This window comes from Giraffa tippelskirchi, chromosome 7 (assembly GCF_054371585.1).
Source record: "Giraffa tippelskirchi isolate mGirTip1 chromosome 7, T2T-mGirTip1v1.2.pri, whole genome shotgun sequence".
Taxonomy (NCBI): Eukaryota; Metazoa; Chordata; class Mammalia; order Artiodactyla; family Giraffidae; genus Giraffa; species Giraffa tippelskirchi.
This window is the reverse complement of record NC_137281.1, coordinates 92633305-92655836: the sequence shown is the minus strand read 5'-3', so window position 1 is coordinate 92655836 and position 22532 is coordinate 92633305. Positions and strand designations below refer to the sequence as shown.

Below are 22532 nucleotides of genomic sequence, written 5' to 3'. Positions count from 1 at the left end.
TTGGTGGAGTTAGAATTATAACCTAGGTCTCATTATAAATCCAGTCCTCAATCAGGATGTCTTGTAACCAACACAGAACATTTTAATCACATCACAAACATGTGTTTGGCCAAGTGACCAATTTTCAAAGGAAAAATACAGTTTTCACAGAGGTATAATTAAGTGGGAAGGAAGTCTGGGCTACATTTCCATATTGCATTGATTCTGATGCTGCCTGGTTTTTATAAGCACATTTACTATTAATGTTTAAACTCAGAGTGACAGTTTCTCTTTCTGATCTGCACATCTTTACTTAACACCTTTCTTACAACAACCCAGAGAAATATAAAAAAGAAAGAAAATGCTCCAACTCCAAAATGCTGTCCAACTCCAAACTCCTTACAAGGACCACTTGATTATATCGTCTTTCACCTAGAAGAGGGTCACTAAGAGTAGGTAACTAAGATTCTCTTTGACAGGAAACCTGAAAAGAAACATGGCCGCATCACACTTTATGACAAATCACACAACCCAACTGCTACGTACGCTTTTGGAATCTGAGGGACCATCCGCAGGCCTTGACTTTGACCGCTCAAACACAGCTCTTAGGGACTCCTTCTCATGCCTCATCTTGCGCTTGAGGGCTTCCAGCTCAGAGGTGTCAGCCGTGGTCCCCTTTTTGGGGGGACGGATGAATAAGGCTTTAAAGGCCTCTAAGGCAGTCTCTGGCGGCTTTGGCTTGACCTCTCCTCCCTGTGTTTGGGCTTCTCCAGGGTCGCTCTGGCTCTCCTGAGGTGCACCACAGCCCATCTCTTCCCCCTTGGGCTGTTCAGGGTCTTCTGCCTTCGGTTCGGCTTTGGGGACATCAATGTTGAGCAGCTGAGAGAGCTGCTCCAGGAGAGTGGGAGTGGCCTTTGGATAGCTTGTTTTCTCTCCCGTTTTCACTGTTGGAGGCCCTGTCTGTGCTAGGGACCGCTGGACTGGCTGGGTCAACTTGAGCAAAGCCAGGTCCCCATCCTTTGGTTTAATTTCAGTGACGGTCTCCCCGCCCTCGGCTGTGGCTCCCTTCTTCAGCACACGAAGCCCACTGAAAAAAGCTGGCAGCTGGAAGGACTTCTCTCCAGGGACTTCTTTTTTAGAAGAGGTGTTCTCGGTGACACCAACACTTGAGTCCTGGTCTGCTACCGCAGGTGGAGCTATGGAACCTTCTTCTCCAGCTTCTCGCTCGCAGGGGCTGTGCTCTGTCTGAAGGCCACCTTTGTCGGGTTCCAACTTGCAGCTTATCTCCTGCCGAGTTCTTTGAGGACCTTCTCCACTGAGCTCTGCATCACCCCTGTCACCAGGGGCAGTATTTTCCCTTCCATCTCCTGGCTTTTCTTGGGGCTCCTCGGATGGCTCAGATAAAACAACACCAAGGGATCTGGGGCTATCGGTCTTGCTTCCTTCTTCTGGTTCCTGGCCTCCATCAGAGTCAGAATCACTGGTGGTGTTCACCAGGGTCCCTCGAACCAAAATAACATTGTCTTGGTTCACATTCAAAGCAGCGAGTGGAAGCAGCTCTTGTTCAGGGAGAGAAATCCCGGCCTCTGCTTTTCCCTTAGGACTTTCCTCCAACTCCATCTGCGTCTCCACCTTTGTCTTCCCATCATTTCCATGGTCAGGTGGAACCTGAGCCTCTGCCTCCTGCAGATCTGATCCACTACTAGACTCCACCACTAAATTACGGAAGGCTTTCAGCACCGCGTCTTCCTCTTCGGGTTTCACAGATTCCAATTTACTCGTGAACCCAAAGAGGGATTTCATAGAGAACTTGGTCAGGATCGACAGCGCCGGGTCAAGTCCGGCTTCAGGTTGTTCTGGTTTCGAGCCATCACTGCCATTCAGAGCGTTTCCAACTTCCTCCATGTCCCAGCAGTGCCCTGGGTGGCAGTTCTCACTTCTGCTACCTTGCCCTGCTCTCTCAGTTTCTGCACTCCATCGGCTCTTAACTTCCAGAACAGAGAGCAACAGGACCGGCCGGTGGACTCAGCCGCAGCGCGGGCACAATTGGCCCGGCCCTGGTCCCTCCCGAGTCCTCCTTCCGGTTTGCGCGGTGATGGGGCGCCCTGGGCAACTGTAAAAAGTCCGCGGGGCTTTATGCCCAGAAGCAGCTGAGGCTGCACACCTTACTACACACGGACTGGGAGGCTGCTCCTCTGGGACTTCCGTATTTATTCCCGGGGACAAAAGGCTTTTTGTCGTAGGGAAAATCAGCCTGCCCCCACTTATCCCAGCCCAGGATTTGCCACGAGCTCCGCCCCAGTGCCGGCGGTTCTCCTGGTGGCTTTTAACTTCCTCATTGGTGAGCAAGGGAGGTTCCAGAGAGTGCTGAGCGGGCAAGCTGATCCTGACAGCCTTCAACCACCCCTCGGAGCAGCCCAGGAAGTTCAAAAGTGAATCAGCAGAAAATGACTGAAATACTTCTTGCGGGCTCTCTTTTGCCATCTAAATCACGGTCAGAAGCCTGTATCATCCAAGCAAAAAAAACCCCCCAAAACTAGCAGTGCACACAGACCGACAGCCACTTACAAAACCCGAAGCAAAGAAATATTTAAAAGTAAAGAAAGAAACAGATCATCTCCAAGTGCCAAGGACTCTCAAAAGCAGTTAATTTACTACCCTTGAAGCTTTTTCTTTCCTTTTTTTTTTTAATTGCTTTCTTCCGCTTCCCTGCAGGTTTCATCTGGAATGCAGATTTTAGCTTCCAGCAAGGAAAACCAACACGACTGGTTTCAGATTACTGCTGTTTTAGCTCTGCCCTGCTGTCCCAGCGTTCTACAAACAGGTACTTAGGCAAGCACGCCCACCACACCCACTGTTCACCAGCCTCAGGGTGGTAGAGTAAACAGCCCCAGTCAGGGAGGAATGATAACCCTCCACTTTCTTGGGCTAACCTTGGGCTTCTGTTCAGCAGCTCTGACTTCCTAGCTTTCTTAGGAATCCTGCCGGCCAAAGGGCACCCCTCTGTGCTTCAGCCATCCAACCAACAAATTGAAACCTAGCATGGTACAAAGTAACACACAACCTGCCTTGTTAGGCAAAGCAATTCATTAAAAAGGTCCCCAAGGAGCCACATTCCCCTAAAGGGAAAAACATCTGAAAGGTCTCTATCAGGGCTCTGTCACAGACCCATTTGCCTAAAACAAAAACAGGAAAGACAAAACCACCACCAAACATCAGCTCGGTGTAGTTTCCAATGCTGTACAAGCTGGGAACCTGGCAATGAAGGACATGGAAAAATTGCTGCTCTGTTTCCTAGCAGCATACCTGCCTCTTGGAGCAGCTTCCTGTTGTACCTGAAGGTCTCAATGTTTACCAGATCCTATTGAGTCAGCAGGCATTTAGTAAGCACCTGGAATGGATAAGGCACTATGCCGGATCAAGAGAGTCAAACTGGCTTAATAGTCATCATGGTTTAATAGTAATCACCAGCTCTCTGAACAAAGCTTTGAGAAGATTGAGCCCAAGTGTTAAATGCAAACAAATTTATTCTGCAAAACAGAAGCTGTAGCCATAAGCAAAACAGCTGTCTTGCTTTATCTGCAGCAGGGAATGCTGTGGCTTCCACACTGCTAACTTGAATTGTGTCCTCCACTGAGAAATTCTGATCACAATAATAAATTTCCAGTGCGATGTGTTCAAAAGAAACCTTCACACAAAAAGGGTACATATGATTATAGCCCATCAACTCCTATAGGAAAGTTAAAACAGTACTTCCTCATCCCTGATTTGACCTTGTGTCTAAATGGATACTTTCCTGGTTGCTCCTGACCCCAGTATATTTTGAGATTATTAAACAGGGCATGGTTAATCAAAAGGCCACCACAACACTCAGGAAAATTCATTCGTGCCGTTTAAGCCTCATAACAAGCTTCCTATCTAAAGGAAATGCCTGTTGATAAAATCATACTTCTGCTTCTTCAGGACAGAAAAAGAAAAAGGAATCATTACATCAGATCATAAGATCAGTCTTCTGAAGAATCATGTAGATCAGTCAACATAGGGGTGAGGGGAAGAGACGTGGCACATATTTGTTGTTCTTTAACTGAGAAAGCTCCATTTTCTTAGACATAATTATTGATTTCCAGAATAAGTTGCTAAGCACTTTCAGCAGATATGGGCAAAATGGGACATAAACTAGAAGGCTCTTCTACACTACAGCATGGAGTGGAAATACAAAGTTCTAGCACCTTCTCAATACCCACGGACATGAATACAATGTCGTGGGAATCTTGGGTCCCAGGGAGACAATTTGATTCCAGTCCCTTGACTTAGTGTAGATAAGGTATTATTAGGTTCATTTTAAAAATGAAGCAACTATGGCCAAGAGAATGCAACCAAGCAAAGGCGCACAGCTAATAAGTGGATGATACTAATAATACATAACATTTATTAGGTGTTTACAAGCACTGTTCTAGTTGCTCCATGTGTATTAACTGATTAGTACATCTAACTATGGGCTTCCCTGATGGCTTAGTGGTAAAGAATCCACCTGCGAAGCAGGAGACACAGGTCTGATCCCTTGGTGGGGAAGATCCCTCAGAGAAAGAAATGGCAACCCACTTCAGTATTCTTGCAGGGGAAATCCTATATACAGAGGAACGTGGCAGGTTACAGTGATAGGGTCACAAAAGAACTAAACAACTTAGCAACAAAACATCAACAACATCTAATTATGAGGTTGGTATTATTTTCTTTTTCCTGTTTGAAAACTGAGGCATGGAAAGATGATGTAACTTGCTCATATTCACAAGAAGAACTGGAACTTGAATCAAGGCAATCAGGCCACAGAATCCACAGTCACTCTTCCAAAACCCTGAGCCCTGCTTCCTGCCATAATAGGACTCCACATCCACCTGCATCTTAAAATGTGCAGGCGTGTCAGCCCGGTTAGGTGGTGGGGTCTCACTAGGGCATGTATTGTACCTTACCCTCTGAAATGATACAGAAGACTGACTTCACAAAAAGAAAAAAATATGAGTGGGACCATTCTTTTCCCTTGTAAATTTAGGGGGAAATCTAGATGGGCTATTTAGAAAAATCAAGTAAAAATTCCCTAGCTGGCTTGTCTACTGGTCACAGACAAGACACGTAATCCTCAGGACTCGAACTTATCAAGAGGCTTTCCAGTTAACTTATACAATTCTCCCTCATTTAGGAAACTGAACTATCACAAAGATGCATTCATCCAACAATCATTGTCAAGCACCAACTCTGTAGGAGGCTTCTGGGACATAAAGATGAAGAAATTCCAGCCCTCCACCTTGATGAAACATGAAGTTTAATAGGGGAAATCAGCCAAGAAAGAGGTGATTGCTGTTCAGAGACTATAACTTAGTACTTTATACTCCAGAGTCAGTTTAATTAGCAATAGGTGGATCTAAGACAATTTTGAATGAAAGCAAGTTATGACCATAAAAATATGAAGAAAGAGCAGCATGGTAATTTAAAGAGATTTTTGAATATTGACTCTTTCAGGACACTCATTCTCATGACCATGAGAAATGTTACAACATCTGGTCATTTAGGGAATGGAAAAATGTTTCAGACCATAGTAGTTTTCAAATAAGCAGCCTACAAATCTGATCTTAGTTGGGCGGTCTTGAAAAATTCATCTATTTAATGCTCTAACATTCTCAGAGGGAAAAAGAAAATCACCTCTTTTGGACATTATTTTTGTCTTATTCTATGATACATGCTTTTACAGTACCTACTATGCAAAAACAGCCAAGTAACAGCCAAGACTTTCTTCTTTACAACCTCACCTGATTCTCTTTTGTTCTAACCTCAAGATACTTAAGTTCTCTAATAGCTACCTGTGCAAAAGGCCAGATTAAAAATTATCTACTTTGGACAGCTCGTTGAAACAGGCATGATCAATATCAGGTAGGATAACTCACAAGTTGCCCTTTGTAACTATTTATTACAAACAGTCGGTACCCAGCTATGTGAAAACTGAATACAGAATTTATGTGGAGAATTTACTACTAATGAATTCTCCATGTTCCTCCCATCTCACCATCTTCTCAGATTGAGGCTGGGCCTAACTGAACCTCATGGCAATGAGAACATCATTCCAATAAACAACACCTAGTGAGATAAGCCTAAAAAAAAGGTTGTAATAAACAAAAAAGAAGGGATATCATCTCCTGGAAGTAGTAGAACCTAGCTTCTTGATTCTCATAACAACTAAAGGAATGAGCATTAAAATTTTTTCAAAATCAATTTGCAGAAATGGCACAGTCTAAAGCAAAAACTTCCTAAAGCCCCCTGCTCCCCACCTCACACACTCTTTGCAGCACTCTGCTATGTCATTCAGCTTAGAGAATTCCTTCCCACCCATATTCTCATAAAACCCTCTCCCAGCGCTCTCCCAGAAAGGCAAGGGAAAAGTGGAGCAAGTGAGATTAATTTCATGGTATTAGGCGAAATGATTCTCATGTTTCTCCTATCCAATATGCTCCAAGTTCTGGGTCTGATTTTTCATGACTGCTTCCAGCTTCTAGGGATTCAACTGGGTTCATAGAATGACTGCTTAAGAAAAGTAGAAGTTAAAATTAGTAAGAGTATGTAAGATTTTAGAAACTATTTCTGTGAAAGAAAAGTGTTTAGAGCAATGGACTAGGAAAAGTCAGTAAGTCAACTATGAAGAAAGATATAAGTGAGGTAATGGGTGGAGATGGGGTTTTGGAGGTTCAGGAAGCATGTTTTAAATAAGTGACACTTAACTAAGTGAGCTCTGAGGAAATAATGACACACAAGTACTCAAAAAGACATTTGTTAAATGAATGAGGTGTCAGATGAAAGAAGTATAAGATAATGGAAGAAGATGGGTAGAATCAAATTGTTGGGAGGCTTAAGAGGACTTCAGGAGGACTAGAAATCAATCAGCTCAACATTCATGTTTTAAAGATGGAGACATCTGGAGTCAAGAGAAGCTAGCTAACTGTACCAGTTCACGAAGCTCCAGGGCAGCCAGGATAGGAAATGACACACCGCCCTCCTGCCTTGGCGTTTGATCTTACCTTCTTCCTGACCAGCAGCTTCTTTAAGTTAATTTTCCACATCTTGAAAATGGAGTTATGAGGCCAGACCAAGGGCAGAACTGGAGGCCTCCCTAGGCTGCTTCTTCCATTTCAGGCAGCGCTCTGCCGGGCTTCACTACGTGAAACCCCCCTGCTATCTACTGCGGCGCTTCAAACAGCCCCTCCAGTTCAGCCTCGGAAAAGCTAGCAGCTGTTTTCACTGATTGCAAACGAAACAGGCTGCATCTGCTGACAGCAACAACCGGACTCAGGGATTAAGGCCTTTTTCCGTTGAGCCGTCTTGGTGCTAAATGTTTCTAAGACTGGTTCCACTGAGCTGTATTCCAAGTTTCTGTGGAAGCGGGTTGAATGTTGGTAACAAACATTCCCTTCTCCTCTGAAAAGGAAGAGGAGAGGCCAAGGCATATTTATGAAGCTGAAGAAGAGTTAAGAACCTGGCCCTGGGTCCTGGGCTCACCTCCTACGCTACTCCTGCAAGAAACTTGACCTTTGGCAAGTTATATAAGCAACCTGTGACTCAGCTTCCTCTCCAAGAAACTTGGAATAAGAAAGGCTCCTTCTGTGAGGGTTATTAGAAGGAGTAAATAGATGATATGTGTTTTGCATTCTCATCAGTGCCTGACACAAAATAAGTCCCATATGGATGTGATATGTTTTCAGAACAAAGGAATAGCTTTCTTAGGGGCATCAACTGATATCTAACAATGTTTTTTAACCTCGTCAATATGAAGCAAATATTTACCCATGAAATGAAGGCCCAAGCAGGAAACTGCCCCGCCCAGCTCCCTCCTACCTATGCTCCCTGACATAGGAGCCATTTGGTCTGAAAAAGATTATTCGCTATAGACTGTTGTTATTGTTGTTCAGTCGCTAAGTCATGTCTGACTCGCTGTGACTTCATGGACTGTAGCCCGCCAGGCTCTGCTATTCATGGAGATTCTCCAGGCAAGAATACTGGAGAGGGTTGCCATGCCCTCCTCCAGGGGAGCTTCCCAACCCAGGGATCTTCTCCTGCTTTGGCAAGTGGGTTCTTTACCACTGAGCCACCAGGGAAGCCCTCCTTATAAATAGGCCTACTAAATACCACGCCTCCCCATATCATATCTGTGCCATGAGTGAGTTGAGCTCCAAAGAAAATTCTTTCAAGGGGTCCCTCTGGGTGTTTCAGGGCCAGTGTTCTCTGGGTTGTTTTTTTCCATCTGAAGAGAACAATTAGCTTGAAATGTTCCCAGGTGGCTACTATAGATCATGACAAAGTTCATCTGTTTTTATTGTAATACTTTTCCTCTGTTCCTAATCAGCTCAATCATTTCAGGGGAAAAAAAACATCTATGAATTTGGATTTTTTCCAGAAGATCCTTTTTTTAAGAGTCTGCTGACACAGGCTGATGCTGTGTGTTCCCTTAGCACTGAGACTTCCCTCCCTTTAGGGAAGGGTGTTCCCAGACAATGACTGGCCTGGGAGACCGCCCAAGGTGTCAACAGCAGAGCAAGGACCATTTTTTTGTTGTTGTTTTTAGGCCAACTCATTATACTTCAAAAATGTACGGACTTCATTGAAAACGTCCTTACTCTTACAAATACAAAAATCAAGTTTGAAATAGTTATTACATTACTGCTTAGGGTCTTGTGTGTGTGTATGTGTGTGTGCATGCTCTTTGTGATCTTATGGACTGTAGCCTGCCAGGCTTCTCTGTCCATGGTATTCTCCAGGCAAGAATACTGGAGTGGGTTGCCAAGCCCTCTTCCAGGGGATCTTCCCGACACAGGAATTGAACCCGCGTCTCTGGCATTGTAGGTGGATTCTCTACCCACTGAGCCACCTGGGAAGCCCGCTTAGGGTCTTACTGTCAGATATTTCTAAGATTGGTTCCAATAAGCAGTATCAAAGACTCTTTGGAAATGGATTCAATGTCCATGACAAAATAAAATACTGTAAGGAAAAGGAAAGACTGTGACTTACTTGTGAAGCTGGAGAGGAAGGGAAAAAGAAGCATTCTTTAAGGTACAGAATTTCCTGGGACAGGTTTTTGAAGAATTTTGTACTTTTCCCAAATGACTAATAGTTTTGTCCCACAGAAATAACCACTACAGAAGGCCTGGGGTCCATGGAGAAAGTATTTCACTGTGGCTAAAGTTGTTCGTGATAAAAGTTGTAGATACAGATCTGGACTCTAACAAACCATATGCATCTCTTGATGCTTTTATTCTTCTTCTTCCTGAGTATGAAGCTAGACAGCCATTGGCTTCACTATAACAAGGTATCTTTTTTGTCCTTCCTTAGTTTTTAAGCTGCTAAGTCGCTTCAGTCGTATCCGACTCCGTGTGACCCCATAGATGGCAGCCCACCAGGCTCCTCTGTCCCTGGGATTCTCCAGGCAAGAATACTGGAGTGGGTTGCCATTTCCTTCTCCAATGCACATATTTAAGAAGTGAAAGTTATCTTGAGAATACTTGTTCCAACACCAAATATCTAGTTATCAATTTAAAATATTTTTAAATTTTAAAGGAGACAAAAGAAAAATTAGAGAAGATGAGGATTTGCCCAAAACAAAATGAAGGTGGATAACAAAGACATGCATGAGAGATGTGCATTATTTTAGGGTGTCATTGTCCCAAGTAGGCACCATGCTAGGTTCCTTATGCAAGCTTTCTAGTACCTTAATCCTCCCAGTAACTCTAGGAGAAAGGTGTCAGTGACCCCATTTTATTAGTGCTGTTCATGGCAAGTTTCTGTAATGATGGAAAAGCCCTATATCTGTGTCATGCAATGGATACTAGCCACAGGTGATCTCTGAGCACTTAAAATGTTCCTCATGTAACTGAGGAACTACATTTTAAATTTTATTTCATGTTAATTAATAGCCATAGGTGGCTAGTGACTACTGTTTGGTCACTGCTTTTGATGTTAACACTGAGGTTCAGAAAAATTAGGACACTTCTAAGATTACACAACCAGTGAGGAGCAGAGTCAGGATCTGCACTGGATCAGCCTGATTCTAAATGTACCTTCTTTTCATTACAATAAGTCAAAGAATGATAGATTTGTAGTAGTTCTCTTTCACACTGAAACATCAGAATGGAGGCAAATATTATAGATGACCAGCTGGTTACCAGAACCCAAAGGCCACTGCAGTTAGAAAGAGTTGGCAGAAAGCAGAAAGGACACAGAATCATTACTGATTCCTTGAAGTTAATACCCACATCATTTAGTCATTTTTAAAGAAAAATATGGAAACCAATGTAAAGGCATTAAAATTGCAAAGGAGAAAGTAAGCTAAGCATTGTCACAAAAGTGAAAGTGCTAGTTGCCCAGTCCTGTCCAACTCTTTGCAACCTCATGGACTATATAGCCCACCAGACTCCTCTGTCTATGGATTTCCCCAGGCAAGAATACTGGATTGGTTAGCCATTTTCTTCTCCAGGGGATCCTCACAACTATGACCCTATTCTTTACCACAGTTAAGAGAGGACAAAGAAAAAATGAGGGGAGCATAGCCCTGGCTTTGAAGTGAAACACATTTGGGTTCAACACAGGATCTTACTAGTTACATACAAACTGTGACACTTAGGCAAGTTCTTTAGCTCTATGAACCAGTATTTACATATATAAAATGGGGAAAATATTTAACTTGTAGGATTGTTCTAAGAATTAAATGTGCTAATATCCCTAACCCAGTGCTTGCTCAGTTCACCACAGCGGCTCAATAAATAGTGACCATTATTACTGTGGAGCATGTATAGCTACAGGGATCAATAAAGTGGAAAAAATCGTATTTCCATAATTTTGAAATATAGTCACTGTTGCCTCCATTTTGTACACTATTTTAATTTGGGACTTAAACCAAACAAGTATATATAGTGCTACTGCCATTTTCATGAAATATTCTGGAGAAATGTTACAACAGTTCCTAGAATCACGGTCACTTACTTCCTGTAGCTCAAAAGGGACATTTGTAATGCTCATACTCAGGACAGTTATAGTGCTGCAGTTCTTAATGCAATTCAGAAGCAATAATAATCATATATTAAGATGACTTAATTAAAACATGTAAAAATCAAAAAGCAAGAGAAAAATAATCGGGTCATAAAAACTGGAGCCTTATGTTAGCTCAGGAGTACTCGCAAACATTCTCTAGGCAAAGGCTGCTGTGTTTCAAATTCTAAATGGGTCATATGGGATGTAATTTTTTAACCACAGATTCCCATTTCTATCTTAGAAAAGACAGAAAATACTTTTCCGAAATTCACACATGGAACATAAATGATACATGTAGAAAGAGACCAGCTTTAAAGAAATAATGTGAAGCTCATAGTCTAAGCAATGCACACAAAACTGTAGTTTTGGGGGCAGAAAAGGGAGGCTTAAAAAAATGGAACCCACTCTAAGGGAACAAAAAAGCAATTATTTGAATTTTAGAGAAGCTAAATGAAATATATCAGTGCAATATTCCAATAATTTAAATAAAATTCATCTACACATTTCTCACCGATTTTATAAAACTCAGTTCTAATCTGTGGTCTTTCAGGGTCTGAGAGTATAAGTGTCTCTATGTAGACACTTCAAGAGTCCAGTTTTACATGAATAGCTATTCTGTTTCATGTCAGGACAGAGGAAATGAGCACAGTGTTATCAAGATTAAAAAAAAAAGTGAATTTCACAATTTCATTAACCACTAAGGTGTCCAATGGTTAAGTCAAACTTACTCTTTTTGTTTTATAAAGAAATCTGGGATGTCACTAGGTTTGTTGTGATCTTGTCATTTATAGAGAAGACAAGTACATGTCAAGGGAAGTGTGAGAAATGGCCTAAGAACTGAGCTTTATGACTGGCATAAACTAGGGTTTCTACTGAAATGTATACCAACCTTCCATACTAGCTGCAAAACTGAAACTAATTTGAAAGAGATAACAGGTTAAATTTCATGGGCTTTAGGAATAAAACCAGATAACTTTTTTTCAACTGCTTTGTCATGACTTAAAGTGCTGAGGAGTTCTTAAGAAACAAGTGTAATTTTCTAGTTTCATCAATAATTCATCCCTTCCAACTGTCCTTTTTGCCTGAATCATTTCTTGATCATTTATCACACAGCCCACAGATACACAATCTCTCTCTTTCTCTTTCACACACTCACACATATGTACTCACACATGCAAATAAACACACTCCTTCAGAAAACAAACTAGTTGGCTAATTCTGAACTCACTTCACTTGCAAATATAATCCCCATTGCCATGAATATGCTAATGATTTGAGGACGTCCACCTGTGGCCTTTAGCTTTAAGCAGTAGGCTCTCACTGGCTTCCGTGAAAGACGAGACCAAGATGTGTTCCTTTCCATGTACTGCGTGCGTGCGTGCTCGGTCGCTTCAGTCGTGTCCAAGTCTTGTGACTCTATGGACTATATAGCCCACCAGACTCCTCTGTCTGAGGGGTTCTCCAGGCAAGAATACTGGAGTGAGTTGTCACGCCCTCTGGGGGATCTTCCTGACCCAGGGATCGAACCCATGTTTCCTGCATCTCCTGCATTCCAGGCAGATTCTTTACTGCTTGAGCCACCAGGGAAGCCCATGTACTGCAAAGGCAGCATATCAGAGAGCCCTCTGCATTCATTCTTTGCAGTTGAAGCTAATTGATGGCTGCGGAGTTTGTCTTTTAGGAATGAAGGAATGTGGAGGGACTGAAATCTGCTCATGTTCCCACCAGTGTTCCCCCGTTAACCGCAAAGACCAAAGGTCTAAAGCATGCAGTGTTCCATGTGAGAATCTGTTACAGAATCTTCACTGGACTGAGTTCTGTGGGGTGATTTTTGTTCTGGTTTTAATTCTCAAGCCTTTGCACTGATTATGGGAGCTAATTCATATCTACACAATGGATTTGGTTCTTCAATTAGAAACAAAACAGAAAAAAAAAACAAAACAAATAAACAAAGCATCCAATTAATAGAGAGGTAGAGAGGCTTAACATTTAAGTACCTGTGTCCAGACTCAGACAGACTTGGGTTCAAATCCTTGCACCTGACTTTACTGAACCTGTCTCCTAACTTGTACAACAGGTACAAAGGGTGGGGCCTGGCCTTGAGCCAGTGATCAATACATGGCAGTTTTGTCACTGGTGTAGACACTTAAGGTTGGGTGTGGACTTGGTAATTATATCCTTCTGTTCATAAGATGTAATTACTTGCAACCCGATGCTGTGTCCTCCCCAGACAATGAACCCAGTTCAGCAAGGAGAACTCCAGGCCCCACAGGTGGGGTGATTGAGATAGTCCTTGGAAACCAGTATCTCCAAGAAGAGTTCAAGGTCTGTGTTTTAAAATCTGCATGCGAAACCCTACTTTCAGAATTCATGCCACCAATACAGAATCTCGATGGCTGTTTACCTTTTCTACTTTTCATACCTTGTGGCCCATCTCAGGCCACACCTCCATCAGCATCTTTTTTCAACCCTGCCCATATCCCTTGTTTACAGACGTTTTACACACTATCCTCCATGGTGAAAAGTCATCTCAGATGGAATCTTTAAGAAACTGCACCTGTAATAAGAAGTTAGACTCCATTTGCTCTCTAGTCTTTTCAGATTCAGTTGCCTTGACATGTCTAGCTCAAAGTGCACTAGAAAATGAGAAGCATAGCTAATGATAGTGTCCTATAGTGGAATTTAAGAAACTGCCCTTTAAGGCTAACTGTGTAATGTTCATGCTCTAAATGGGCACTCTTGGGTGACTGAGGATTTATCATGCATAGACACTACCTTAAGGCAATTCACACATTTGGTTTATTTGGATGGTGCTCCCAAATTGATACCTAGGGTTGCCAGATTTAGTAAGCAAAATACAGGACAACCAGCTAAATTTTAATTTCAGACAAACAATAAATAATTTTTCACTATGAGTATATCCTATATAATACTTGTGTCCTATATAATATTTAGCAACCTCACGACCTAAAAGTGGAACTGACTGAGCAAGAGGTTCTTTTGAGAACTTTCTAGATCACCCAGAATGGTCTACATGGTTTGCTACAGCAAGATGATCACCCAAACAGAACCTCTCTACATAACAGTCTGGCTGACATGCAGCCAAGTGGCGCCATGTTGGCAGCACTGGTCACTTAAACACTGAAATATATACTGCTTGGTAAAAGATGCTGCTCAGAACCTCCCTGGTATTTACCCTCTACCAGCTCCACCTCCTGCCATTCTCCCAAGGAACCCTTGCACCTTCTCACAGTTCAGTAACTAAATGATGAATGTGACAGGCAACAACATGGATGGACCCTGCGAGCCCTGTGCTAAGTGGAATAAGTCAGACAGAGAAAGATGAATACTGTATGCTCTCATTTATAGGTAGAATCTAAAAATAGCCAAATTCATAGAAACAGAAAACAGATTGGTGGTTGCCAGATATGGAGGGAAATGGGTGAGGTGATCAAAAGGTACAGGCTCCCAATGTAAGATTTTTAAGTCCTGGGGAAGTAAGTACAGGATGGTAGCTATAGCTAACAATGCTGTATTGTGTATTTGAAAGTTGCTTGGTAGATTTTGAAAGCTCTCATTGTAAGAAAAATAATTGTAACTATATGAGGCGATAAGATGGGTGGTGATCATTTTACAGTATGTATGTATATCAAATCATTATGTTAAACATCTAGACACTTGAAACTTATACAGTATTACATGTTACTTATACCTCAGTAAAATGGGAGGGGAAAAAAGGATAGCATTGAAGAAACAGAAGTGATATGAGCCTTCAGAGTTATGAGACTATAAATTTTGGTCTTGCTATCGGAGTGGTGACATTGTTCCTCATTTTAAAACAATAATTCACGTTGAGAATATTAAGATTTCTTCCTTTTAAATAACTGCCATTTCTTTCTTTACATTTCTTTTAAATAATTTCCACTCTCCATACATCACATTGCTTAGGTTGATTTATACTCCTTTAGCAGAATCAGGAAATTTAATATTATAACAAAAAGGAATTTTTGTTTTATCTGTTCCTGTTCGTCCCATTCTGTCAGCACACATTTGATAAAGAAACTGAGGCCCATGGAACTTAAGGTGGTGCCCAGAGTCCCATAGCTACTTAGTGGTTGAGTCAGCAGTAGAAGTGAAGTAAATGAGATTTCCATCTCCTGGTCCAAAGCAGAGGGGCCCAGATCTGACCCACTGCTTGTTTTTGAATGTCTTCTAAGAACGATCCTTACATTTTTTAATGGTGGAGGGAAAAATCAAAGATGAACAATGTTTTCAATAGGCGAAAATTATATGAAATGCAAATTTCAGCGTCTACAGAGTTTTACTGGAACACAGACACACTTACTATGTATGTATTCTTTATGGTTACTTTTGTCAACAGAGTGATTGCAATAGAGACTGTATGGTCCCCAAAGCCTGAAATATTTCCTCTCTGGCTCTTAACTTCAAAAAAAAAATTAATCTGCAGCTAAATAAGGGCCCTAACAGTCCCAGCCCGAATGCTTGGGGTCATTCTGATTCGTGGATGCCAAATTTCCATCAATTAGTAAATGTTATAGCTATCACCCCTACACACTAATGAAAAGCTATATCTCCACTGAAAAAGCCTGATTAAAGTAACTTCTTGATGGTGACATTGCAAATCAGATTCAAAACTGAAAACAGAACAGTCCTGCAACATTTAAGACTGATCAAAATATCATGCAGCGATACCCTCCTCCCTGACCTTAGCGTTCACAACCCCCAGAGGAAAGAAGTCCTTTCCTTCTGGTATGGTGGTATGGTGCTGGTATGGTGATCAGTGCGTGCATGTGTGGATGCTAAGTCACTTCAGTTGGGTCCGACTTTTTGCGATCCTATGGACTGTAGCCTGCCCACCTGGCTCCTCTGTCAATAGGATTCTCCAGGCAAGAATAGTAAAGTGGGTTGCCATGCCCTCCTCCAGAGATCTTCTTGACTCAGGGATGGAACCCACGTCTCTTATGTCTCCTGCACTGGCAGGTGGGTCCTTTACCACTAGTGCGAGCTGGAAATCAGTAACAAGATGCAAACTTTTACTAAATCAGGAGAACCCTTCTCCTGAATGGACATCTTACTTAGAATAACAATATTTAAAACATAGGAGTCAAATTGTAGCATCTAAGGAAGGGAGAGAGTTGGAGGTGGGGAGGCTTATGGCCCAAAGTGTAAAAACTGCTAATGCAGAAAATAATCTAAAGGAACTATCCCAACGTTTAAAAATTATAATTTAAAAAACTAAGAAGCATGTAAATATTTATATATTTTATTGTGTATTTATATAAATTTTATATATAAATACATGCTATTTATATATGATATATGAATATTATATTTATAGTATAATATGTATAAACAGGGGCTTCCCTGGTAGCTCAGAAGGTAAAGCATCTGCCTACAATGAGGGAGATCCAGGTTTGATCTCTGGGCCGGGGAGATCCCCTGGAGAAGGAAATGGCAACCCACTCTAGTACTCTTGCCTGGAAAATCCCATGGACAGAGGAGCCTGGTAGGCTACAGTCCATGGGGTCACAAAGAGTCAGACATGACTGAGCAACTTCACTTCACTTCATGTATAAACATGTGTGTATACATATATATACATACACAAACACATATACCCCATTAAAGGTTAGTTCAAGATATAGGCCTTGTTTATGTGATGATATGTTTCAAAAGTCTAAAAATACTTATAGACAATAAACCAAAGTTTATCTTAATATTGGTAGGGAGGGGTATAAGAAAAATTATACATATGGTAGTGCTATTTATTTCCAAGTTGTAATACTATTTCAAATTTTTAAAAAAACCAACTCTAGCCTCAATAATAGAGAAATGATTAAATAAATTTTAGGACACAATGTTGAAGAATACTACACATTCACTTAAAATACATCCAGAGGAATTTGTAACACCATGAACAAGCAATGTAAGAGTAATAAGTAAAGGGGAAAGAAAGGTATAAAATCTATGCTTACAAGTTAAAAATAATCCCTCACTGAAAATAAGTCATACATAGTGAAAAATACAAATATAATTTATCAAATTTTTATAGTTGTTGTCTTTGGTTGCTGAGGTTATGAATTATTTCTTTTCTTTCAATTTAACTACATATTTCAAATTTTCTAGAAGTATTATATATGATTTCTATAACTGAAATAAAGTAAAATTAGGAAATAATTTAATTTACAGGGACAAGGAAAACAAGGAATACATAGTTTAGCCAATAGGTTAAAAACAACATAAACCCAGAATTTTTTAAAACACAGAAGAAAAAGAAAGACTTTCAAGCTCATTTCAGCACTGTTACATGCCAGACCTCCTGCTGCAGCAAGCTCAACTTAGTCTGACCAGTAGATGTCGCTGTTACACTTCTTACTTGAGTGTATCTCAAGATACACAGCTGCTTTTTAGGTAGCTACTGCTACTGCTGCTGCTAAGTCACCTCAGTCGTGTCCGACTCTGTGCGACCCCATAGATGGCAGCCCACCAGGCTCCGCTGTCCCTGGGATTCTCCAGGCAAGAACACTGGAGTGGGTTGCCATTTTCTTCCCCAATGCATGAAAGTGAAAAGCGAAAGTGAAGTCACTCAGTTGTATCCGACTCTTAGCGACCCCATGGACTGCAGCCTACCAGGCTCCTCCATCCATGGGATTTTCCAGGCAAGAGTACTGGAGTGGGGTGCCATTGCCTTCTCCTTAGGTAGAGTGAGGTTAAAAAAAAAGTCAAAAGCCTCTGTGTGGATCACAACAAACTGTGGAAAATTCTTCAAGAGATGGGAATACCAGACCACCTGACCTGCCTCCTGAGAAATCTGTGTGCAGGTCAAGAAGCAACAATTAGAACTGGACATGGAACAACAGACTGGTTCCAGATTGGGAAAGGAATATGTCAAGGCTATATATTGTCACCCTGCTTATTTAACTTATATGCAGAGTGCATCATGAGAAACCCTGGGCTGGAGGAAGCACAAGCTGGAATCAAGATTTCCAGGAGAAATATCAATAATTGCAGATATGCAGATGACACCACCATTATGGCAGAAAGCAAAGAAGAACTAAAAAGCCTCTTGATGAAAGTGAATGAGGAGAGTGAAAAAAAATTGGCTTAAAACTCAACATTCAGAAAACTAAGATCATGGTATCTGGTCCCATCACTTCATGGCAAATATATGGGGAAACAATGGAAACAGTGATAGACTTTATTTTGGGGGGCTCCAAAATCACTGCAGATGGTGACTGAAGCCATGAAATTAAAAGATGCTTGCTCCTTGGAAGAAAAGTTATGACCAACCTAGACAGAGTATTAAAAAGTAGAGACATTACCTTGCCGACAAAGGTCTGTCTAGTCAAAGCTATGGTTTTTCCAGTAGTCATGTATGTGATGTGAGAGTTGAACTATAAAGAAAGCTGAACGCTGAAGAATTGATGCTTTTGAACTGTCGTGTTAGAGAAGACTCTTGAGAGTCCCTTGGACTGCAAGGAGATCCAATCAGTTCACCCTGAAGGAAATAAGTCCTGAATATTCATTGGAAGGACTGATGTTGAAGCTGAAACTCCAATACTTTGGCCACCTGATGCGAAGAACTGACTCATTTGAAAAGACCCCGATGCTGGGAAAGACTGAAGGCTGGAGGAGAAGGGGACGACCAAGGATGAGATGATTGGATGGTATCATTGACTCATTGGACATGAGTCTGAGTCAGCTCTGGGTATTGGTGATGGACAGGGAAGCCTGGCATGCTTCAGTCCATGGGGTTGTAAAGAGTCAGACATGACTTAGTGACTGAATTGCTGCTGCTGCTGCTGCTAAGTCACTTCAGTCATATCCGACTCTGTGCGACCCCACAGATGGCAGCCCACCAGGCTCCCCCATCCCTGGGATTCTCCAGGCAAGAGTACTGGAGTGGGTTGCCATTGCCTTCTCTGAGCAACTGAACTGAACTCAGGTTAAAAAAAACTATAAATTTCCAGTTCATCTCATGAATGGTTGTAGTTTTTACATCTCTCAGCTTCATTCCAAATCTCCTTTTACAATAACTGAAATGTCCAGTGCTTTTCTAAAATGACATACGATGACTGGTTTTATGATTATGAAAAGTACAAGATTCTTGTGCTCTTGCATGCCTGAGAAAATTGTCACCCATATGAATATTACAGGCCACTTCCAGGCTTGAAAGTAATGAATTGGAAAGTGTTAAATGAAATCAGGAACCCAAATTGTCAGTAAGTATTAAAGTTAATGGCAGGGGTGGGGGTGGGGGGCTGCAGTGAGGAAGCACCTCTTGGATTCCTAATGCTCACTCTCATCTCTGACAGAAAATGGGGAGGTGAAGGGGGGTGGTGACAATTTAACAGTCTACAATGTGGAAGTAGATAAAACCCAGCCCTCTGCTTTGTATAGGTCACTTAGTGCTTCTGTGTCAATGAATCCATACATGAATGGGAAAGAGAAGGCTGTTTTTTTAATGGGTCATCCTGTATTTGGCAGATTTCCTGCCAAACTGTTCATCTGTTATTTGAGTGGCTGCAGAGAAAGGAAGGTGTAGGACTGTGGAAGACAGGCTATTTGAATTTCACTGGAGGATCCAGAACATATCAGTCAGTTACTGTATGTTCTCAAAGTTTTAGAAAAATATTCAGTTCAGTTCAGTCGCTCAGTCATGTCTGACTCTTTGCGACCCCATGAATTGCAGCACGCCAGGCCTCTCTGTCCATCACCAACTCCCGGAGTCTACCCAAACCCATGTCCAGCGAGTCGGTGATGCCATCCAACCATCTCATCCTCTGTCGTCCCCTTCTCCTCCCGCCCCCAATCCTACCCAGCATTAGGGTCTTTTCCAATGAGTCACCTCTTTGCATGAGGTGGCCAAAGTATTGGAGTTTCAGCTTCAACATCAGACCTTCCAATGAACACCCAGGATTGATCTCTTTTAGGATGGATTGATTGGATCTCCTTGCAGTCCAAGGGACTCTCAAGAATCTTCTCCAACATCACAGTTCAAAAGCATCAATTCTGCGGCGCTCAGCTGTCTTCACCGTCCAACCTTCACAACCATACATGACCACTGGAAAAACCATAGCCTTGACTAGATGGACTTTTGTTGGCAGAGTAATGTCTCTGCTTTTAAATATGCTATCTAGGTTGGCCATAACCTTCCTTCCAAGGAGTAAGCGTCTTTTAATTTCATGGCTGCAGTCACCATCAGCAGTGATTCTGGAGCCCAAAAAAATAAAGTCTGACACTGTTTCCACTGTTTCCCCATCTATATTAGGAGTGGCAAATGGCGTCTCCCACAATGAGGTGTAGGCCACAAAGTGATGTTATCAGAGTACTCTATAAATGCTCAGATATTTACATGACTGTGTAAACACAGTCACTTCCTAGTGCACAAATTTCAAATCAGCAACGTATCTGTTTTCCGCAGCTGACTGATTTTTAGACAATGACCCTCACACAAAAGACAGCTTTAGCAGCCTCGCAGACACACTTTATGTTACATGCATATTAAATGAATCTCTATCATATACAAAGAGTCATAGCACAAACACAAAGGTTTCTACTCACATGGAGATCCAAGTGCAATTCATTTCTGTTGGGTTTCTCTCTTTCCTCATGGAGCAGAAATGGACAGGCTGGCCCTGCTCTGTAAGCCAGGACCCATGCCCCTCCATCTTTGCTGGGAAGGTCTTTAGCTGCTGTCTGCTCACTGAAGCCGTCCCGGGCAAAGCCCTCAGAGGAGATGCCTAGACCAAAGCAGAGAAGACCATGAGTGACACAGTGGTGACAATACATCAAGCCAGCCATTTCTGGGGACTCCTATGTGGGCTACTGCATACCACCTCTTCCTTCCCTTTCTAGGTTATATTTTAAGGGTTTGCTTTCCTCCAAAAGCACTTATCTTAATTACTCTTTCTGCATCACACTCAGAATGAATTAAAATATATGCCCTCATATCCAAGGCATATAAAAAATAAGTCTATTAGCTGTATTCAGTGCTCCCTATTCCTGCTTACCAATCAGGCTATCCAGAGCATTCTGTTTCAGAACAGAATCAGAAGATGAGCTGCAGGACAGAAGTCCAGAGTCCTGCACTCCTGACTTACAAGTTGGCTTTACTAGAAAAAGGTATCACCTGAACCAAGTCACTAGTGTGTATTCTTCGAGAGCAGGAACTGCACCCAGTTCATCTTCATTTCTGGGGATCGCTGGCCTTTGGTCAGTGTGTTGAATTAGTGACACCTACATGAGTGCGCTACTGGGAACTCACTTTCCTATCTCCAGAATGAGAGTATTAAGCTAGTTCTTCTTTGAACTGTGTTAGGGTAATAATAGTCAACTACGTGTCAGGCGCAGTTCTTAACCCTGTTCTTTGGTTTTCAAAATAAGTAAAGGTAGGTATCATTAGGGTTCTCATTTTAGATGGGAAAACTGAAGTGCAAAGATGTTCAGCGAATTGCTTAAGATCAGTAAATGATAAAGCCAGGAATTGAACCCAGGCAGTCAAACACTAGCAGGCGTGCTCTTAGTGACTAGACTCCATGATCTCTGCCTGACATTTTTGAGATGGCGATACCGGTCCTACAATAAAAGGACTTTGTGGTCAAGTGAGTGGGATAAAAGCTACATGCTTTTATCCCCAGAGCCATGACTCATGTCAGCATACTTAAGACCTTGAGATGTCCTTTGGCAAAGAAACTTAACTCTATATAATAGCATTTTCCAAACTTAGTTGACCACAGAATCCAATTAAAGGGACACCCGTTAAACATGTCACAAGCCACCAGTGTTCCACTTGAATAGAGTTTGGAAACAATGAGATTACCCCTAACATCCCATAGAGCTCTCAGGTTCCTAGACCTCTTCTAGTTCCTGGTCAGCAACCTTGGCAAAATATTAAGCGCCCAGGCAGAAGTTAAGGGTTTAGGCTCGGTGTACTTTTGCAATAGAGATGACTGTTGGATATGTGATAGGGTGTTTATTACACATAATCCTTGTAATAGTGTCTCTTTGGCAGGGGCCCAGTGCCAGCCAATGACTTCAGCCACGCTGAACACCTGACTTACAAGTAATCTGAGCCGAGAGTAAGTCAGCAAACAAAAGGACTGTGGGATAACACACTTCTCCTTTATATTAGAGTAGCATTTCAGGAGAAAATTTGGAAACACCCAAGGTTTTGCTTTTTGTTTGCCTGTTCGGTTGGTTGGTTTCCAATCACACTTTAAAACTGAAAGATGATACAGGTCACAGTGTCTCTCCAGTTGCCCTCTGGCAGGATGTCCACAAAACACTGCAGTGAAAACCAAGAAAATGAAGGTCCAGGGCCTTGGGCATCTATTCTGCAGACATGTGCGTCCAGAAGATTACAACTAAGCTCTTTCTTCACCTGAGTTAGGTGTCTTAGAATGAGGGTCTTTTCAGGAACTTGGCCTCATTCTTTTCACAAGCCTCTTTCTACCTACTATCTCCAG

At 42.0% G+C, this 22532-nt stretch overlaps 1 protein-coding gene across 28 annotated transcripts in view; it reads right to left on the bottom strand.

Annotated features, from left to right (window-relative positions):
• FMN1 (formin 1) overlaps positions 1-22532 on the bottom strand; it is a 487763-nt gene that overhangs the window by 328329 nt on the left and 136902 nt on the right. For 19 of the 28 annotated variants that reach the window (XR_014058706.1, XR_014058707.1, XR_014058704.1 and 16 more), the window contains one exon: positions 20629-20807. The exons of 8 other annotated variants lie outside the window; for them this stretch is intronic. Coding sequence is in view for 14 of the 20 variants with exons in the window: in XM_081507056.1 (XP_081363182.1) it covers positions 20629-20807 (179 nt within the window). In the remaining 6 variants the exon portion in view is untranslated. Of the gene's footprint in view, positions 1-525; positions 3136-20628; positions 20808-22532 lie in introns of those variants that run through there. One more of the 28 variants, XM_081507067.1, reaches the window with a different exon arrangement.